The sequence below is a fragment of the Onychostoma macrolepis genome, chromosome 21 (assembly GCF_012432095.1).
Source record: "Onychostoma macrolepis isolate SWU-2019 chromosome 21, ASM1243209v1, whole genome shotgun sequence".
NCBI lineage: Eukaryota > Metazoa > Chordata > Actinopteri > Cypriniformes > Cyprinidae > Onychostoma > Onychostoma macrolepis.
Genome location: NC_081175.1, coordinates 6074919 through 6094950, shown reverse-complemented (window position 1 = coordinate 6094950; position 20032 = coordinate 6074919). Strand labels below are relative to the sequence as shown.

Below are 20032 nucleotides of genomic sequence, written 5' to 3'. Positions count from 1 at the left end.
ATCTCTGTATAAAGGTCTGCTTTTATTTGTAAACACTCACAATGAAAACAAAACAGATTTTATATAACGTAATAATATTTATTATTTTCACATCTAGATGGAATTTTTTTTAATTTGCACTACTGTCTGTTCAAAATAAATGAAAAGAAACAGAGCATAGTAGATTTTTTTTTTCCTGTTATACCGAAATCTTAACGAACCGTGACCCCCGAACCGAGGTACGTACCGAACCGTGACATCTGTGTACCGTTCCACCCCTATTATATATATATATGCGTGTATATATATATATATATATATATATATATATATTTACATATACATTTTTATATAAGTGTGTGAATATACAGTGCCGTGAAAAGGTTTTTGTCCCCTTCCTGTTTTTTAATTTTTTTGCATATTTGCCACACTTAAAAGATTCAGATCTTTCAAGAAAATAGTTGACATGTATCAGTCTGGAAAGGGTTATAAAGCCATTTCTAAGGCTTTGAGACTCCAGTGAACCATGGTCAGAGCCATTATCCACAAATGGAGAAAACTTGGAACAGTGGTGAACCTTCCCAGGAGTGGCCGGCCTACCACAATTACTCCAAGAGCGCAAAGACGACTCATAAAAGAACCCAGAACAACATCTGAAGAACTGCAGGCCTCACTTGCCTCAATTAAGGTCAGTGTTCATGATTCAACAATAAGAAAGAGACTGGGCAAAAACAGCATCCATGGGAGAGTTCCAAGGCAAAAGCCATTACTGACCAAAAAGAACACAAAGGCTCGTCTCACATTTTCCAAAAAATATCTTGATTATCCCCAAGACTTTTGGGCAAATATTCTGTGGACTGATGCAACAAAAGTTTAACTTTTGGAAGGTGTGTGTCCCGTTACATCTGGCGTAAAACCAACACAGGATTTCATAAAAATAACATCATACCAACAGTCAAAAATGGTGGTGGTAGTGTGATGGTCAGGACCTGAACGACTTGCCATAATTGATGGAACCATGAATTCTGCACTCTATCAGAAAAGATTCTGATAGATCAGAAAATTCCTCAGACCGTGAGGGGAGTGAATGTACAGCGCTCTCTCCACCCTCAGTACCACGACTGAGGTGCCCTTGAGCAAGGCACCAAACCCCCAACTGCTTCCCGGGCGCCGCAGCATAAATGGCTGCCCACTTCTCCGGGTGTGTGTTCACGGTGTGTGTGTGTTCACTGCTGTGTGTGTGCACTTTGGATGGGTTAAATGCAGAGCACGAATTCTGAGTATGGGTAACCATACTTGGCTGTATGTCACGTCACGTCACGTCACGTCACGTCACGTCACGTCACGTCACGTCACGAAAATCCTGAAGGAGAATGTCCGGCCGTCAGTTTGTGACCTCAAGCTCAAGCACACTTGGGTTATGCAGCAGGACAATGATCCCAAACACACCAGCAAGTCCACCTCTGAATGGCTCAAGAAAAACGAAATGAAGGTTTTGGAGTGGCCAAGTCAAAGTCCGGACTTAAATCCGATTGAGATGCTGTGGCATGACCTTAAACAGTCCTTTCATGCTTGAAAACCCTCCAGTGTGGCTGAATTAAAACAATTCTGCAAAGAAGAGTGGGCCAAAATTCCTCCACAGCGATGTGAAAGACTCATTGCCAGTTATCGCAAACGCTTGATTGCAGTTGTTGCTGCAAAGGGTGGCACAACCAGTTATTGGATTTAGGGGGCAATTACTTTTTCACGTAGGGCCAGGCAGGTTTGGACAGCTTTTTTCCCTTAATAAATTAAATCATCATTTCAAAACTGCATTTTGTATTTACTTGGGTTATCTGTGTATATTAAAATGTGTTTGATGATCTGAATCTTTTAAGTGTGATACATATGCAAAAACCTTTTCACGGCACTTTACATACATACACACACACACACACACACACACACACACACACACACACACACATACATACATACATACACATATATATATATATATATATATATACACATACAAGTATAAGTTGAAGTTATCCGTTTACCTATCCATAAACTTGCCAGGTATGTCGCTGCATAACCTGCTTTCTGGAATAACTCTTAGGTTCCTATAAGAGATCAACGTTAACGTTAATGTTTTTCCCCATCTTTGTTTTTTCTTGGCCACGGATTATTAAACACTCCATCCACTCTGAAATTCAACTAGCCAACCAGTAGGTGGTTGGAGACGGTTGTCCTAATTTCTTGGCGTCTCCTCGGTTGCACCGCCCTGCACTTGGCTTGCCTCGGCCCTACAGCAAAACCGCTAGTTATGGTTAACAATAGTCTTCGTCTGACAATCACAATCAAGATAATGGAACACAGTGTGAGACAAGCCTGTGGGGAAAAACAGCCCTACCACGGCCAAAGCCTTTCCCAAATTAAAAGCATTGGCCTTTAATCTGAGAAATATTGGATGGCTTTATAAGAAAGAGTGATGACTGAACATACATACCTGGAAATGTCAGGTGTGACCTTGCCTGTACTGAAATGCAGTTCGATAGAAGACAATACAAGCTTTATTGACAACATCTGTGGGTCGTGATATCAGAAAATAATTTGAACTTTAGTTTAGTCTGTAAAATTTGTTAATATAAATGTACTTTAAATGGTAAACTAAGGGGCAGTTGTATAGACATAGTCATAGTGTTTTTATTTTTAACCTGGAATATTAAAAAAACATGTAAAATCTTTCACTTTATATTGTTATTCTTGGCTATGTTTTTGTTTTTTGTTTTTTTTCGATTTGTATAAAATTAAACTTACATATGATACTTTTTACAAAAAAAAAAAAACTTCTGGCAGTAAAGACATTTATATTGTTACAAAAGATTTCTAATTCAAATAAATGTTGTTCTTTTGAACTTATTATTCATCACATAATCCTGAAAAATCAGGTATCATGGTTTCCACAAAAATATTAAAATAAGTGTTTTTTGAGCAGCAAATCAGCATATTAGAATGATTTTATGATGGATCAAGTGAATCTGAAAACTGAAAATTCAGCTTTGCATCACAGCAATAAATTACATTTTAAAATATATTTACATAGATTAATTGCAATGATATTTCACAATTTTAGTGTTTTACTGTAATTTTGATAAAATAAATGCAACTTTGGTGTGCATAAGAGACTTTAAGTCATGAAAATAACATATTGTAGACATATGAAATGTTTATGTAGTAACTATTGTGTAAAGCGTGAATCATTTAGCTTGTGCCTGCCACATGTACTTGTGGCCCGCTCTAGTGTACACTAATTAGTTTAGTTGTACAACACTGAGAGCAAAGTGCAGAATGAAATCAGCGGCAGTTGTCTGACTGTGAGAATAGAGCTTTACATGTGGCAGTCTGAGACCAGACAGCTTCACGCACAGTGTGTGTGTGTGTGTGTGTGTGTACGTTTGCAAGAGAAAGGATTTGAGTAGTATTGGTTGAATGCATGGACATATGGAGACTGACTCCTCTTGGGCATCAGCGGGTACCAAGAGCCCCATCATCCTCTCTGTCTGTCTCTCTCCCTCACGCTGTCTCTCTTTCGCTGTCTGTCTCTCTGAGCTGGCACACTGGTAGTTCCTCTCCCTGGGATACTCAAGCCTTTCAAACATGAGTAATTGATGAATTGTATGCAATATGCAAATGTGAATGCATAAATCTCCTGACTGACAGCTTAATTTATGTGAGCCTTTAAGAATGCAGGATTAGATTTTAATTAAATATCTTCAAAGGCACCCTGACTCGTACATTTTTCTCTTGCCTCAGCTGCCGTCTTTGTTGTTGTTAAAACCGTTTTCCATTATAATTTTGGAAATCTGATTTTGTTTTCCCTCCTTGTCCTCCCTCACCCCCCTCCGGCCACGGTCCAACTCTTGGCCTTTGCTTCTTCTCGGGCTAAATATTATTACAAACAGTTCTCGCTAAACGAGAAGATTAAAACAAAGTTCGATCCTGCGAACAAACTCTTAGGCCACGCCCACTCTGCAGAAAGGGGTGTGGTTTGAATCACCTACCTCGGAACTTGCCCCGCCCCCATCTTTTCAGCCACATTGTCTCAGCGAGACAAGCAGGTGTCGCCTGTTCATGAATATTGAATAAGGCCATTTAAAAGATGACAAGGGCACATTTACGAAGCCGGGAGAGAATAAAAAGTGCTTAGTAACCCAGTTTTCGCCGGTCCCCAGCAGAGCGCGATGCTGTCGCCGGGGATTTGAGCAGAGTGATTGGTTGCGACGAGCGTACTGACAGGGTTTTCTTCTCCGGCGTGTGGAACGTGCAGTAACGTGTGAATGACTTTTCACTGCCATCTGTTCCTCCAGCCCGATGGGATACGGGAAAGAGAGGAGAGTGTGTGTGTGATTGTATACTCGCTGCTCTTCACTGTCTGTCGTGGCTGTAGGGAACGCACATGGGCATCATGCCTGCGAGTGGGAAAGGGAGATGAAAAATATTCCCATATCAGGGAATTCTCAGGGTATAAGAGGCTCTATTACAGTCAGATTGACTGAAGAACTGAGCGGTTCACAGGGTGCCGGTTCAATATACCGACAACCGGCAGCCCTCAATAGACCTGCATTACAGCCGTTTAATGGAGACAAAGTCAGGACACTCTGATTAGGAGTCTTCATGCGGTTTCTGCCGTTCTTAAAAATCCTGTTTTCACAGTAAGAACTCGAGAACTTGGCTATTGTCACCTCCACATTATTGGATACTTAGCAGCAGTTTGAAATTCTGTAGTTTTATTTATTTTATTTTTTTTATTTTATTTGCAGAATTTGAAATTATGGCTGCAACAACTAGTCTATAAAATGTATAAAACTTTTGAAAATTTGTATACATGAAACTTTGTTAAATTGCAGTAAAATTGCCCAATTATCTTTTTCGTTAAATGTTTGCATTTTACGCAATACTCGTACTGCAACCATTCATGCATCATCACCAAAATAAAATTTTAATTTTTAAAATTAAAAATTTGATTCATATTGGTGTCACAGTTTTCATAATCAAAAATGATAATTGTGCAATACAAGAGCACATACCCAACTGATTATTAAAGCTAATTCCCAACTTTTCTTGCACAGCAAATATTTGTATTTTGTTTAACAGCCTTCCGTTCACACACAAGTGCATTTACACGTATAACAAAATGTTGATAACAATAAAAAAGCTCATTATATAAGCCATAAGATGAAATATGTACCACTGTAAAATATATATTAATTAAATCACTTTTTCAGTACTATATCCTTGTTCGTAGTAATAATACCAAGTCTCATATTTCCACGCAATTAGAATTCCAGAACTCTTTCTGGAACATTGTGTTGAGTACACGACGGCTGTACCTTTCCGAAAGCGCTCTTGAAAATGAAAGGATGGGTTTTATATAAGGGAAGCACCTGTCACGAGCGAGGAAAGAACTGCTCGGCCTCTAACAATACCCAGTCAAAGTGGAGCTAAATAAGAAAATAGCTTTAAGAGTCCCGCGGGAGTCAAGTGCCTGTTCATGCACAATCGCCTGACTGCAGACTTCTAACGACTCCAGCATGTTGGCTTTTTTTCTATCTTGTACTTCGGGCACGCCTCGATTAGGAATGCCTTCGAAAGGAGCAAGTGAGTCAGATGCTCCAAATGAGGAAAGAAAGAATTAGTCTTGTTCTTCAACATACACGTATACTGATGTGGAGCTTTACAGGAAATGGTTTTCCACCTCACTCTAAGCATGACCGGAAACGTCTGCTTAAGTTTTTTTTAACAATCACTGATGTGTGATTTCAAATTAGTAGCTGACCGTCTTCAAAGGCGGGATCTTTTGACATTTTGCTGATTTTTTCTTCCTGCACCACAATGACCCCACAGAATCATTTGCTGCCCCACCAGGCTGTTTTCTAATTTGCTTTCCACAAAGGAAATGGAGTCGTGTTATCGGAACACTGAGGTAATTGATTGTTTTCCAACGTGGCTTTTGTCAGAATGATGTAAAAACCAACTTTGAAACAGACTCAGGCCTTTGTACACAAAGGTCTTTGTGGATTTTTTTAGTAACAGTAAGTTATAGTGAGTTTCTTTCTCACCTGTGGCCTAGAAGTTAGCACTACATGGTGTTCATGTGGGAGACACCAGTTCGAATCCACCCAGTGTCATGTCTTGATTCCCTCCACTTTCTCTGTCAGTTAAATCAGTTCGTAAAAAGTCATATACGGCGAGTTTTTCAATCAAACATGTTCTCAGAGTAAAAAGTCAAACAAAACCAGGCTAAAAGTAGTTTGTTGAACTCTCCCAGAATCAAGGACTCCCTTAATTTTGTCCGCACTAGAGAGGAATTGTGGTCTGGCAAACTGTGCTGACGTTTTTTTTTACAGTACAGTTAACTCCATCGACTGCTCTCCACTTACAGGCACTACAACGGCTAAAGTGATTCATGTTGATTGCCTCTCTTTTCCACCACGCTCCACTGTTCATAGTTTTTAATTGGATTAGTAATGTGACGGTCCAAAGTGATTCCCATTTGCCACGGACCATGACAAGCTTGTCAACACATCAGCAAGTCAAACTGGGATATCTTGGGGCAGGAAAGGGAGGAAGGACAGTATGGTACCTTATGGATGAAACTGGAGGTTGAAGGGTCTTTTGAAGTTTACCATTGATCCATTTGGCTTCTAGTAGATTTTCTGTTTATTGGCATTGTTTGACTGCAGTATTGCTTCAGGTCTGAAATGTAAGTACTTAAAAATACACATAAGTGCACTACTAAGGTCTTAGAGAATGAAGATGGACCTGAGAGTGATGGAAGTGCAGTTTAGGCCAGAGGCTGAAATTTAATACCAAGTAACTCAAATATATATAATTAAAAAAAAAATGAAGTAAATAATAATGTGATATGTTATCTTATGACGTGTTATCATTGCATTAAAGATTATTAAAATAAGTGGAAAATTACTTTTACTATTAAATTTAAATAATAATTATTATTAATTTGAATTTATCTGTATCGTATGGATTGGAAGCCTGCTTTCACCACAGAATAAAAAATGTAAAAGGTTATTGGGACTTTTTATCTCACAATTCAGACTTTTTTCCTCGCCATTTTCAGAAAAAAGTCATAATTGTGAGATATGAACTCAAAATTCAGATAAAGTCCGAATTGCGAGATATAATAGAATTCCATGATATAAAATTACTTTCTTCCTTGCAATTCTGAGAAGAGAAGTAAGAATTGTAAAAATTGTAAAAAAAAAAAAACAAAGACTTTTCCATGGTTAAAAACAATTGTGAATTGTGAGATGTAATGTCAGAAAAAAGACAATCCTGTGTTTACATCTCGCAAGTCAGAATTTGTTTATTTTTTATTTATTTTTTTAATTCTGTGACAGAAACAGCCTTCCATAGCACTTTTTCTCAGAAATTTTCCCCAATTTTGAAAACCTCAAATATTTTATACTGCTGAATAGTGTTGTTGGTGTGATATAAAATAAAATAAAATAAACATCTCCACAAATTTGCAATGAACAAAACTTCTTTTTTAATGTTATGAACAAATTACATCAAAAGTAACCAATTTTAAATTCATGCTAACATTAATGTAACATTAATGTAAGTTGGTGCTGGTGATATTTCATTTGTTCTCCACAATCAGTAGAAAACTTGCATTCAGGTTGGGCTTAAAAATACATCATATAATGGATGTAAAACTGGTTGAAAATGCTGTTTTGTGTTGACTTTAGTTGTCTACATTGGCTATATATGCACACGTTGTATGCTGCCATGAATGATTTGTGAAACATCTATGTAATACTACTACTCTCTGAAACTCCAGTGTAATTCTATTAAGAACAAGTGGCTTGCTGTGGCGATCTTCCTCTTGGCTTTACTATGATCAGGTCAGTGGTGATTCTGCTCTGGTTTGTGTTTGTTAGCGCTGCAGTATTAATAGAACGGTGAAAAACACGTGCTGCTTGATGTACTTGGACATGATCCAATGATATGCAGCAGTAGAATTAGCATTTTGCTTTTCTGGCTTATTTTGCTCTGCCAGCACCCTTGCGCAGGGTTCGAACTGTCATGTACCTGTCTCTTTGATAGCCCCGTCTCACAATGAAGTGTGGGAGATAAGTGTGTGTTTGTGTTTTGTGTTGAATAATTTGTCTAGCGTGTTGTACGTTAGCGGAATGGGATTCTAAAGCCGTGCTTGTTCACGTATCTATCATGACAGGCGATGATGTGTAACCGTATGTATGTTTGTTTGATGTGTGTAAAATAGTAACTTGCTTATGCTCTGAAACAATTTCATTGGTCTGTCAGAAGAGGCTGAACTTTCCAGAAAATCACATTTGCACCATTTACTGTAACGCTGATGATAAAGATATATATATAAAAAGCCAGTTTCTTAGAAATGTAGCCTTTGTATTCATGTTGGCTTCATACAGTTACAAAAAACAAACCAAAAAAAAAGCCTAGGGCTGTCAGTTTAACGCGTTATTAGTTATGAAAAATAACCGCTAACGCACTGGCCCCGCCCCCAGACCCGTGTCATCTTACATTTCATACAGTTGACTGTTGACAAATATGATGCAAGGCAACAACTTCATAAATGCAGTTATGCTCTAAAATTCAAGATATTGCCGCAAAAACTGCACCTGTATGAGTTTTTGTCTCATATTTATATGATACGATATCCCATGAGCAGTGAGAGCTATATCACAGGAGTGCTGTTTATGTTCAAATAGCACGAGTGCAAATGTAATTTTATACAACTGTTCAGAAAATAAGTTAATATTGTGCTATATTTTAAACAAAATATTGTGTTTTTGCTCAATTTTGCCAACAAAAATATAACCTATAAAGCCACAGCAGAATTGTTGTACGTCTGTGAGCAACACAGCGGTGTTTAGTTTCTGAATAAATCCTCGTTTTGAACGAATCACGTGAACCAATGATTCAAAGGCCCATTCATAGAAAGAGCCGTTTACTTAAAGGGTTACTCCACCCCAAAATGAAAATTTTGTCATTAATCACTTACCTCCATGTCGTTCCAAACCTGTAAAAGCTTCATTCGTCTTCGGAACACAATTTAAGATATTTTGGATGAAAACCGGGAGGCTTGTGACTGTCCCATTGACTGCATAGTAAATTGAACTGTCAGGGTCCAGAAAAGTATGAAAAGCATCGTCAGAAAAGTCCATCTGCCATCAGTGGTTCAATCTGAATTTAATGAAGCGATGAGAACACTTTTTCTGCGCAAAGAAAACAAAACAACGACTTTATTCAACAGTTCGTCTTCTCTGTGTCAGTGTAGCGCCATTTTGGAAAATATCCGCTGGACACAAGCAGTATAGGCTCTTCGGTTTTCATCCAAAATATCTTAAATTGTGTTCCGAAGACGAACAAAGCTTTTACAGGTTTGGAACGACATGGGGGTAAGTGATTAATGACAAAATTTTCATTTTGGGGTGGAGTAACCCTTTAATTCCTGAATGAATCAGCCGTTTGAACAAATTGAATGAATGAATGACTTAAAGACATTTACCGCCACCTGCTGGCAGTTTTAGTTTCATTTTATTTTTTAAAACATAAATAAATAAATACAGAAACATTAAAGGGATAGTTCACCAAAATAAAAATTCTGTCATCATTTACTCACCCTCGTGTCGTTTCAAACATGAATGACTTACTTTCTTTTGCGCAGTATATAAAAGAAGGTATTTTGAAGACTGTTGGTAACAAAACTGTTTTAATTACCAGTGAAAAAATTACTGAGATGTTTCTCTAATTTTCTTCTTTTATGTTCCATAGTTTATGTTAGTCCATTGTAGTCTAAACTTACATCTAAACTTAAACAAAAGTTTATGTGTAATACATTTTATGTTAAATCAAACAAAATATTTCTTTCTAAAGCTACTATTTGTCTACTTGATACTTTCTCATTTAACACAATAATAGCTTTAATAATATTTGTGGGTATTTTCACAGCTGAGTTTAGTTTGCAATTAATTAGATTAAATATTTTAATCGACTTGCAAGCTCTAAAAAAACTCTACATTTAAAGAAAGGTTCAATTTAATGACTAAAATTAAAGGTGACTCTAGAAAAGTAATAACATATTATTATTTAGGGTAAAAGGGTTTTTATTAGGGTTTTTAGAGTAAAAGTTTTTTTCATACAAATATCATGAATTTCTATTAATAATAAATGTTATTAAGTTTTTAGGGAGTCACACGACAGCATTTTACAACCAGAACTAACCTTTCCTTCTCATAAAAAAAGTGATTTTTTTTATGTTGGTTGTACCCCAAATTAAATAACAATAATAATAATAATATTACTACCTTTAAAAAAAGTGAAGAATTTATTGTTGAAAATAATTTTATAAGCATTTTTTCAAAAGGATAACTGTTTAATTTTTGATAAAGCCTTAATGGCATAATTTAACTATTTTTCTAGTCAAGAATTTATTTCCTCTAACAAGGCTTTATCAAAATTTAAACAGTTAAAAAAAGATTAAAAAGACTATGTATTGTGGGCAATGTATAATAATAATGTCATCATGTGTCTATTCAAGAATTTTTTTTTATTTTTTATTAATGAATGAGGGTCATGTCATTGACCCATAAGTAGCCTATATTTGGTGTTCATCAATCAAAATACATCTCTCAATCATGTGTCCCTGTGACCTACTGTACATGATCAAACAAACATTTAGATGCAAATGTATCTGATGGCATATTAAACCGCTGTTGTGTTTTTTCTGTGCAGTTCTCGGCCCGGTCGTCCTCCCAAGCGTTCTCTCGGCGTGGCGATGCAGGACAGCTCTCGTCTGCTTCCTCACAGCGTTCACGGGCTGCTCTCTCCCGGTCTGCTCTCCCCGACAGGTAAGACCCCCCTCTCTCGCTCACCCACCTGCAAGACCTAAAAATACCAGCCTCACCTGTCAATGAACGACGGACGCCAGTGTGTAAAACCACATATATGAACATTTTGTCTCATTTATGCTTGATTTTTCTTTCTTCTGTGGAATCTGTATTTTTTGATCTGTGCTGTCTGTCTTGTTTCCCATCTCTCTCGCTCTCCTTTTCTCTCCTCCTCCCACTCTTCCACCTTCTGCAAATCAGCTCATATTGATTTTCTCCCTCTGTCCTTCACTGGCCACCACTGCGTCTCAAACAGAGGTTAAACTATTGGATTTCTGTTGCCTCTTTGCTTTTTTCCTGTGCACGCATTTGCTTTCTCTCTTTCTCTCTCGTCGTCCCTCTTTCATCTTTCCTTCCTTTGGAATTCAATCTGTTTCAGAGGAATTGTTTTATCGCTTTTAGACCAAATCCCAAACCACTGGACATCACCTGCGTGTTTGTTTGCGTATTTTTTTTTTTGCGACTAAACCGCATGTGTCGTTTAGCGTCGTGCTCGGATACGTTAACGTCATGTCTGCTCTTCTCTCCTCTTCTTGCCTTTTAGCTTCAGTTCTCTAAATTGCTGATGGTAGTGGCAATTTAGCTCTCACAATGGCCAGCGCGTGTATCGATCTGCGTCGCGGAGTAGCCGGAGCAGTACGTTAGCCGGCCCCGCTGATTGATTTTAGATGACTCTGTTGTTATTTCTGCCGGCCGCTCCGGGGGGGGGGGAGGAGCTCTTTAAAATGTGCGTCCACATTTCTCTCAATCCCTCTGCTCATCTCACCGTCCCCAACGCCAACAAACGTCTGACTTTGTAGGATGCGATGCGATTTGAGAGCAACGCGAGTTAATAGGGACATTGATATTACGGGCCTCATTCATGAAACGTGAACATGAATTTCTGTGTGAATCGTTTGTAAAACCATTCTTACGTAACATGAAAAAAAAAAAACAATTCTTATTTTTATTTCTTTTTGCTATACAGGTTATTATTTATTTAATTTTTAAGTTTATTTAATTTAAGTTGGCCTCTAGCAGAGGTGGATTTACTGTCACATTTTTAACAATCATATTTCATGAAGACTATACACTACTGCTCATAAGTTTGGAATCATTATTTTATTTATTTATTTATTTTATTTTTTTGAAAGTCTTGTGCTCACTACCCTGTGGAAAAAAACAGCATATGTTGGCTAGGTATGTTTTGAAGCCTGGCAGCTGGTTTGAGCTGGTTTGAGCTGGTTTAAGCTGATCCTTAGTTGGTCTTGAGCTGGTTATAAGCTGGTTATGAGCTGGTCCAACAGGGTAAAGCTGCATTTATTCGATCAGAAAAACAATAAAAGCACTAATATTGTGAAATGTTATTACAATTTAAAATAACCATATTCATTTTATATATATTTTAAAATGCAATTTATTCTTGTTATACAAAGCTGAATTTTCACTAGCCATTTCTCCCAGCTTCAGTGCCCCATGATCCATCAGAAATAATTTCTTATTGTTATCTATGTTGGGCTACTTGTTATTCTTCTGGAAACCATGATATATTTTTCAGGATTTTTTTTTTTTAAGTTTTAGAAAGTTTTTATTTTTATTTTATTTTTTTAAGAAATATTTTGTTACATTATGAATGTCTTCACTTGCTGAATAAAATTATTAGTTAAAAAAAAATTAAATAGTAGATATAAAATAGTGAAATAGTCTTGAGCAGCAAATCATTATATTAGAGTGATTTCTGAAGGATCATGACACTGAAGACTGGAGAAATGATGCTGACAATTCAGTTTTGCATCATAGGAATAATCCAGAAACAGTTCTCTTAAATAGTAATTATATTTCACAGTATTATAGGTTTTACTGTATTTTTGATCAAATAAATGCAGCCTTGTTGCATAATAGACTACCTTTTAAAAATAAATAGTGTAACTTTTAAATATGTACTTCTTCCAGATGTTAGTTACTGGTATCATTTACCCTTTTAAACATGTTAAATGAAATAAAGTGTTTATTTTGGACTCCATCCGGATGTGTTCCAAACCCCTCGGGTTTTTCTGCTGTAATTCCATGCATGAATCCATGCAGCGCTAAAAGAACTGACATCCACATGTATGTCAGAATGCCTCTGTCTATTCCCCATGACAGCAGTATCAACATATTGTGAAACTTGAGGAGCTGAACTTATTCTGAATGTTTATAGCGAACAATCACTCCTTTCCACTTGCATTTCTTCAGTTACTTGCATGTATTCCAGCAAGAATAGACAACACACAATAAAGTGATGAAGTCAAGCTGCTTAAATGTGTAAAAACAATTCCTGTAAATCATCTAAAAACCTTTACATAATACTCTTACATAGATGTACCACCCTTCCATGGAGATACAGTATTCATTGTAATATAACACCTGAAAATATTAACTTGTAAATGGGCCACAATTATCAAAGACGACTAATTTTGTGATATTTCACAGCAAATGACTGAATTTGTGACTTTTTAATGAGGTAAAAATGAATGTAATTAGGCAATTAGTATTGGTTGTAATATTAATCTAGTATGGATTCTAATTACAGTTGTCCTTATTATAGTCAGTAATTATACGAGTGTGTATTTATAATGAATTCATGATGTAATGAAATAACTATTTACTTTAATATAGGGACCAATTCTCACTATTAACTGGTTGCTTTTTAGCATGCCTAATATTAACATATTGGCTGTTTATTAGTACTTATAAAGCACATATTCTGCATGACCATATTCGACCATATCCCTAATCCTACCCAATAACTAAATTGAACAACTATCTTACAAACTATTAACTATTAATAAGCAGCAAATTAGTTTATTGAGGCAAAAGTCGTAGTTAATGGTTTGTTAATAGTGAGAATTGGATCTTAAAATAAAGTGTGACCTTACATATATATATATATATATATATATATATATATATATATGTGTGTGTGTGTGTGTGTGTTAAATGTTATTTAATTTTGTTTTTATTTAAATTAATTATTTTCTAATTTTATCTGTATATGTATTATTTCATTATGATATATCTGTTAAATATATGATATATATATATATATATATATATATTAATCTAAACGCATAATAAAGACACTGTTTAAAATGTGTGGCCATACATCAGTTCATCACATTAGTTTTTAGAAATACATTTGAGGCATTGAAACTATTGTCACATTTTAGCAGCATTACTAACACATCAGCAGATTCTGATCAGACTTGTCATTTAATTATTAGCAGCAATTTGTGCTGTTATTTCCTGCTAACGCCATAATTAGGCAGAACAAAGTGGTGGCTCGGCTGATACGGCGCTCAGCGGAGGATATCAATGCTCACCCTCACCCTCAGAAAGAGAAAAAAACAGCCAGAGAAAAGAGTCTCTGGAGAAATGAAGTGTTTTTCTCTTCTCTCGAAGCCCTCCGCTGTGTTTCCAGTCAGGACGGAGCGTCTGAATGCAGTAGGGGGGTACTGGTAAACCAGGTGTTGTTGTGGGGTTTGTTTTTGCATTTGGTTTCCTGGATTGCTGTTGACAGAAACATTATAAGCCTGTGGCACTTGAGCGGTGGAGAGAGAGAACGAGAGCTGATATACAACGCTTATGCACAGGACATTAGAATAACTTATGTTGTTTGTGCTTTGGGCATGATACCTGAAACTGTACGGCTTATTGAGAAGAGGTATGCTATTACTTTTGAAAACTTTTTTTCACCCGTGGACAATAAAAAACATCACAATCTTTTAAGGAGGGACCCTTTGAAGGAGCCACCCAAGCCATATCTAGAGGCCAGAATATCAGTTTCTAGTTCAATACGAGTTAAGCTCAATTAATTTCAATTCATCCCTTGCAAAAAAAGAGGTTATGGTGGAGCACTTACAATGGAGGTCAGATTTGGAGGATTTAAAAGCAGAAATGTGAAGGTTATAATTTAATAATAGCACTCACATTTATTCTTCTATTAAAACTTGTGTATTATTTGAGCTGTAAAGTTGTAGTTGTCACTTTTATGGCCTTTTTAGGGTTTTTGTTGTTATATTGTCCTGGCAATGAAGTTGTAAAATTGAATATAAATTCACTCAGAAAAGGTTAGTGAGTAATTCTATCATGCTAAAATCATGTAAACATGTATACTGTTAATGTCTTGTGGCTATTTTATTGAAACGGAGTATTTTAACAGTTACAGACTGGCCCCGTTCACTTCCACTGTGAATGCTGCACTGTAACCATTTTAAGGGAGACAAGTTGAAAATAATTTTTGATAATCAACAATGTGCTGTTAACTGAAATATTTGGTAATGCTTTAGAATAGGGCCCAGTTCTCACTATTAACTAGTTGCTTATTAGAATGCCTATTATTAATATATTGGCTGTTTATTAGTACTTATAAAGCACATATTCTGCATGACCATATTCTACATCCCTAATCCTACCCAATACCTAAACTTAACAACTTGCTAACTAGTAGTGCTGTCAAATGATTAATCGCGATTAATCGCATCCAAAATAAAAGTTTTTGTTTACATAATATATATGTGTGTACTGTGTATATTTATGATGTCTATATAAACACACACACATACAGTATATGTACTGAAAATATTTACATGTATCTACATGTATATGTTTATATTCATATAATTTATATTGTATATAAATATATTTAGTAAATGTGACCCTGGACCACAAAACCAGTCTTAAGTGTCAATTTTTCCAACTGAGATTCATACATCATCTGAAAGCTGGATGAATAAGCTTTTTGTTAGGATCTGACAATATTTGGCTGAGATACAACTGTTTGAAAATCTGGAATCTGAGGGTGCAAAAAAATACTGAGAAAATCGCCTTTAAAGTTGTCCAAATTAAGTTCTTAGCAATGCATATTACTAATCAAAAAGGAAGTTTTGATATATTTACAGTAAGAAATTTACAAAATATCTTCATGGAACATAATCTTTCCTTAATATCTTAATGATTTTTGGCATAAAAGAAAAATCGATAATTTTGACCCATACAATGTATTTTTGGCTATTGCTACAAATATACCCCAGCGACTTAAGACCGGTTTTGTGGTCCAGGGTCACAAATAAACATTACATATTTTTCTGAAATATATACATGCATGTGTGTGTTTTTATATATACATAATAAATATACACAGTACACACACATATATTATGTAAACAAAAACTTCAACACCCTGGTAACCAAAACTACTGTTCATTTCAGAAAATATCAAAAAAAAAAAAATCTAATAATCTTTTTGTATTTGACCGTATGCAGGGTAATTTGACTTTCACAGACTTCCCAACTCACTTGCCTGTCTGGGGTTCGAGTCTGGGCCCACCGCTGATAACAGATAACTGATGGGCGGCACTGATACGAAATGTCAGCGAAAGGACACTTGAACACTCTCTCAAACTCACACATTCCCACACACACGTCCCTGGCCTTCCATCTCATACATACACACTTGTAGAAAGCGACTCTTACACAAACCTGTCTACAAACACACACACACACACACACACACTGTCTCTCTCTCTCTTTCTCTTTCTCTGTGGGTGAAAACAATTGCAGGCCTAGCTGGTGACTTTGATGAATGACATGTCCCTTTGGGGAGCAGTTTCTCCATCTGTTTATCCCCCCTTCTGTTGCCCCCCTCCCTAAACTCACTCACACACATGTGCAGAAACACACAGCGCACTCAGTGCAGGAGTATTTAAGACTGCCGCTGGCTCCGTCATGCACCTGTAAGCACTCTCGCACGCACAAGACATCTTCTTTTTCAAGCACCTAGAGTCTCGTTGTTGTGTGTTGTTAGTCACCTGGTCAGACTTAAGGTCAATATGAATTTGCATTTCACAACCCATTTTACTTCGGTAATGTGATATGTTTCTACATTTAAAGATATATATATATATATATATATATAAAAAGAAAAAGAGTCAGAACTTGATTTTTTCAGTCCAGAATTGGGTTCATATTGGTATGTAAGGCACATATTAGTACCTAATAGGTATAAAAGTGTACCTTTTGGAAGTGACAGCTTTTGTACCTTTTTTTCTGAGAGTATACAAACTGCTCTTTGGCACTGCCACTCAAAATATTCTGCATAAACCAATTCGGGTTTTACACTGTGACCTGCTGCCTTGTCTGATTTAGAGCTGGTCACTTGCGTTGCAGTCCGACTGGAGGGGTTAACTGTGTGTGTGTGTGTGTGTGTGTAGGAAAAGAGCTAGGATAAATAAAACATGGAGATCTGTTTAGTGACATATGGGCCAGTGCAGCCCATCTCCTGCATCCTAATGAACGCTAAGCCTTTCAAACTGTGTGAGACGAAAGCTTTGTGCTGCCAGGAATATAGATATCAGCAAGAACCAGTGAGCGGTTACGTTTGTCTAAACCTGTGATTCACGTGAACGCTTGCGTACAGCAACACTAAACTTAATTTTGCACTTTTGTTGGGTTTGTAAAATGTCATAAGGAGTCATGAGTTAACACGCACATCCTGAAGTGGCACAGTCGTGCAGATTTAACATATGGTAGTCAATTGACAAGTCAGCTGAAAAAAAAAAAATCCACAGTTGAACACAAATTAAGCTCTTAATTTGCAAATTGTTTTTTTTTTTGGTGTCAGAGAGAGAGAGAGAAAAAAAAAACTTCTCAAAGTCTCAGTGTCATTAGCACATCCGTGACTTTTTGACATCTTTTTTGATTTCTGATAAAGGTGACATCTGTACAGACTTGGGAGAATTTTTTATCTTTTAATCCCACGGGTTACATTTGTGACCAAAATGTAAAGTTTGACAGGTGTAGAAGAAGTTGTTGATGTATTTTACGTAGAGCTGCTAACTGTAAGTGAAGGCGCAGACTCTCTTGATTATACCGTATGTCGCAGCTTAATATGCAGAGCTTCAAAAGTTTAATTTACCAGAAATTTACTGTAATTCAGTAATAATGTTTCAAGCCTTATGGGAGACATGTTGGCGCCTGTATGTTTTACAGTTCATAACTGTATAACTAAAGCGAAACTCTCAATATACTTAGAACAGCTGAATTTTTTTTTTGTTGTTGATACAAATACACTGGTAACTAGCATAATAATGCAGGTAGTACAGTAGAATACCAAATTATGTCAAATTAAATATCAAATTAAACATTATCAAATTTTGTCTTTTTATGAACAATGACAAAAAACATATAGACTTTACTAAACGACACAAAATTGAGCATAAATCTGACACATAATTAATAACAAAAATAAGAAGCAACAAAATAAATCAAATAAATTATAATCAAATGCGATGTGTCACGCTAGGACTTGGTTTTCACTCTGTTGACTCGTATTTTTTACTTAGAAAAAAACATTCATCATTTTAATATTTTTATTTTTTTTACTGTAAAAGTACATTAGTATTATTTTACATTAATATTTCTTGTATTAATATTCCTGTTTAATATAGATTTTCACAGTGGACTATAAGATAATGCACACTGTTGTACTTCAATTTTACAGTATTTTACAGTAAAATTATAGCCAATTCAATCATTTTTACTGTATATGGTGAGGTAATTTAAATAGCTAGCCTAATGAACATTTTTATTGTAAAATTATTAGAATCTTTTTCTGTTAAAAGTGTGGGTAACACTTTACAATAAGGTTCATTAGTTAACATTAGTTAACAAAATTAGAAAACGTGAACTAAGAATGAACAATACTTCTACAGCATTTATTAATCTTAGTTAATATTAATTTCAGCTAATGCATTATTAAAATCACAAGTTGTGTTTGAACTAACATGAATAAACAATGAACAACTGTATTTTCATGAACTAACATTAACACAGATGAATAAATAGTGTAATAAATTCATTGTTCATTGTTTGTTCATGTTAGTTAATGACATCTTATTGTAAAGTGTTACCAAAGTATGAATAATTGTCATGAATAATTTTTTGATTAAAAGTAATGTTTAATAAATATATACAAATTTTTATATATAAATCAAGTTCTAAATTTTGACTGTAGTTTAACTATAAGTGTGGAACATTAATTGAAAATTAGTAGTGTTCATTTGCACCACATTCACACTTTCCCACCTTGTAACTCATTTCTGCATAGTCCTTCTGTAAGACACACACACACACACACACACACGCACACACACACACACACGCACAGATCTCCATCTGCCCCCAGGTGCATAGGTGGGTGGCCTTCAATCCCTATTTAATGAAGGCTATGCTATTTTTTTTTTGGATCATAGAGTGATCTGCCTGTCTTCAAACACACTAGCTGGAGACGTCTCAATAGCTCTTCATTATTGCAGGCAGAGAAAAAAACAAAAGCACAAAGACATCATAATTACAAGAGCACGCACCGGCTCGGGGACGGAGAGAGTTAGCGCACAGGAGAAGATCTTCAAGTGTTTATTTCCACTGCTCTTCTGATAAAGACGAGGCTGGCCGCTCTCCGATGGCTTCCCAGTGCTTCTCCCGCACTTCCTGCATTGATCTACTGAAGTGAATGGACGGCAAAGAATGAGATGTTTTTTTTTTTCGTTTTTTTTTGTCTTTAAACTGTTTTTCCTCACTTATCACTACACACGTCTTCCAAAGATGAAGGAGGCTGAAATTTATTACCTGGTATCAAACCAGAGGTGAGAAAATAAGCACTAGTGAAAAGAAAAAAAAAGAAAAAAGGTTACATTTGCGCACAAACTATTTTTAGTTGTCTTTGTCTTTTAGTTGTCTTTTGTCTCTGACATAAATTACTATGGTAAACTGCTGAAATAGAAATTACAACAGTACAACTACAATAAACCATTTACAAAAATGTACAATTTGTAGTATTTTTACAGTAACCACAGATTGTTATTAGAGCTGTCAAACGAAACACTCCAAAATAAAAGTTTTGTTTACATTATATATGCATGTGTACTGCGTGTATTTATCATGTATATATAAATACACACAAATACAGTATATATTTTGAAAATATTTACGTTTATACATTTATATATTCATATACTTATATTTTATATATAAATATATTTAATATATAAACATAACATATTTTTCTTAAATATATACATGCATGTGTTTGTATTTAT

At 35.7% G+C, this 20032-nt stretch overlaps 1 protein-coding gene across 3 annotated transcripts in view; it reads left to right on the top strand.

Annotated features, from left to right (window-relative positions):
* dacha (dachshund a) overlaps positions 1-20032 on the top strand; it is a 147950-nt gene that overhangs the window by 52470 nt on the left and 75448 nt on the right. For all 3 annotated transcript variants that reach the window (XM_058759065.1, XM_058759064.1, XM_058759063.1), the window contains exon 2: positions 10762-10877. In XM_058759065.1, the coding sequence (XP_058615048.1) occupies positions 10762-10877 (116 nt within the window). The remainder of the gene's footprint in view (positions 1-10761; positions 10878-20032) is intronic.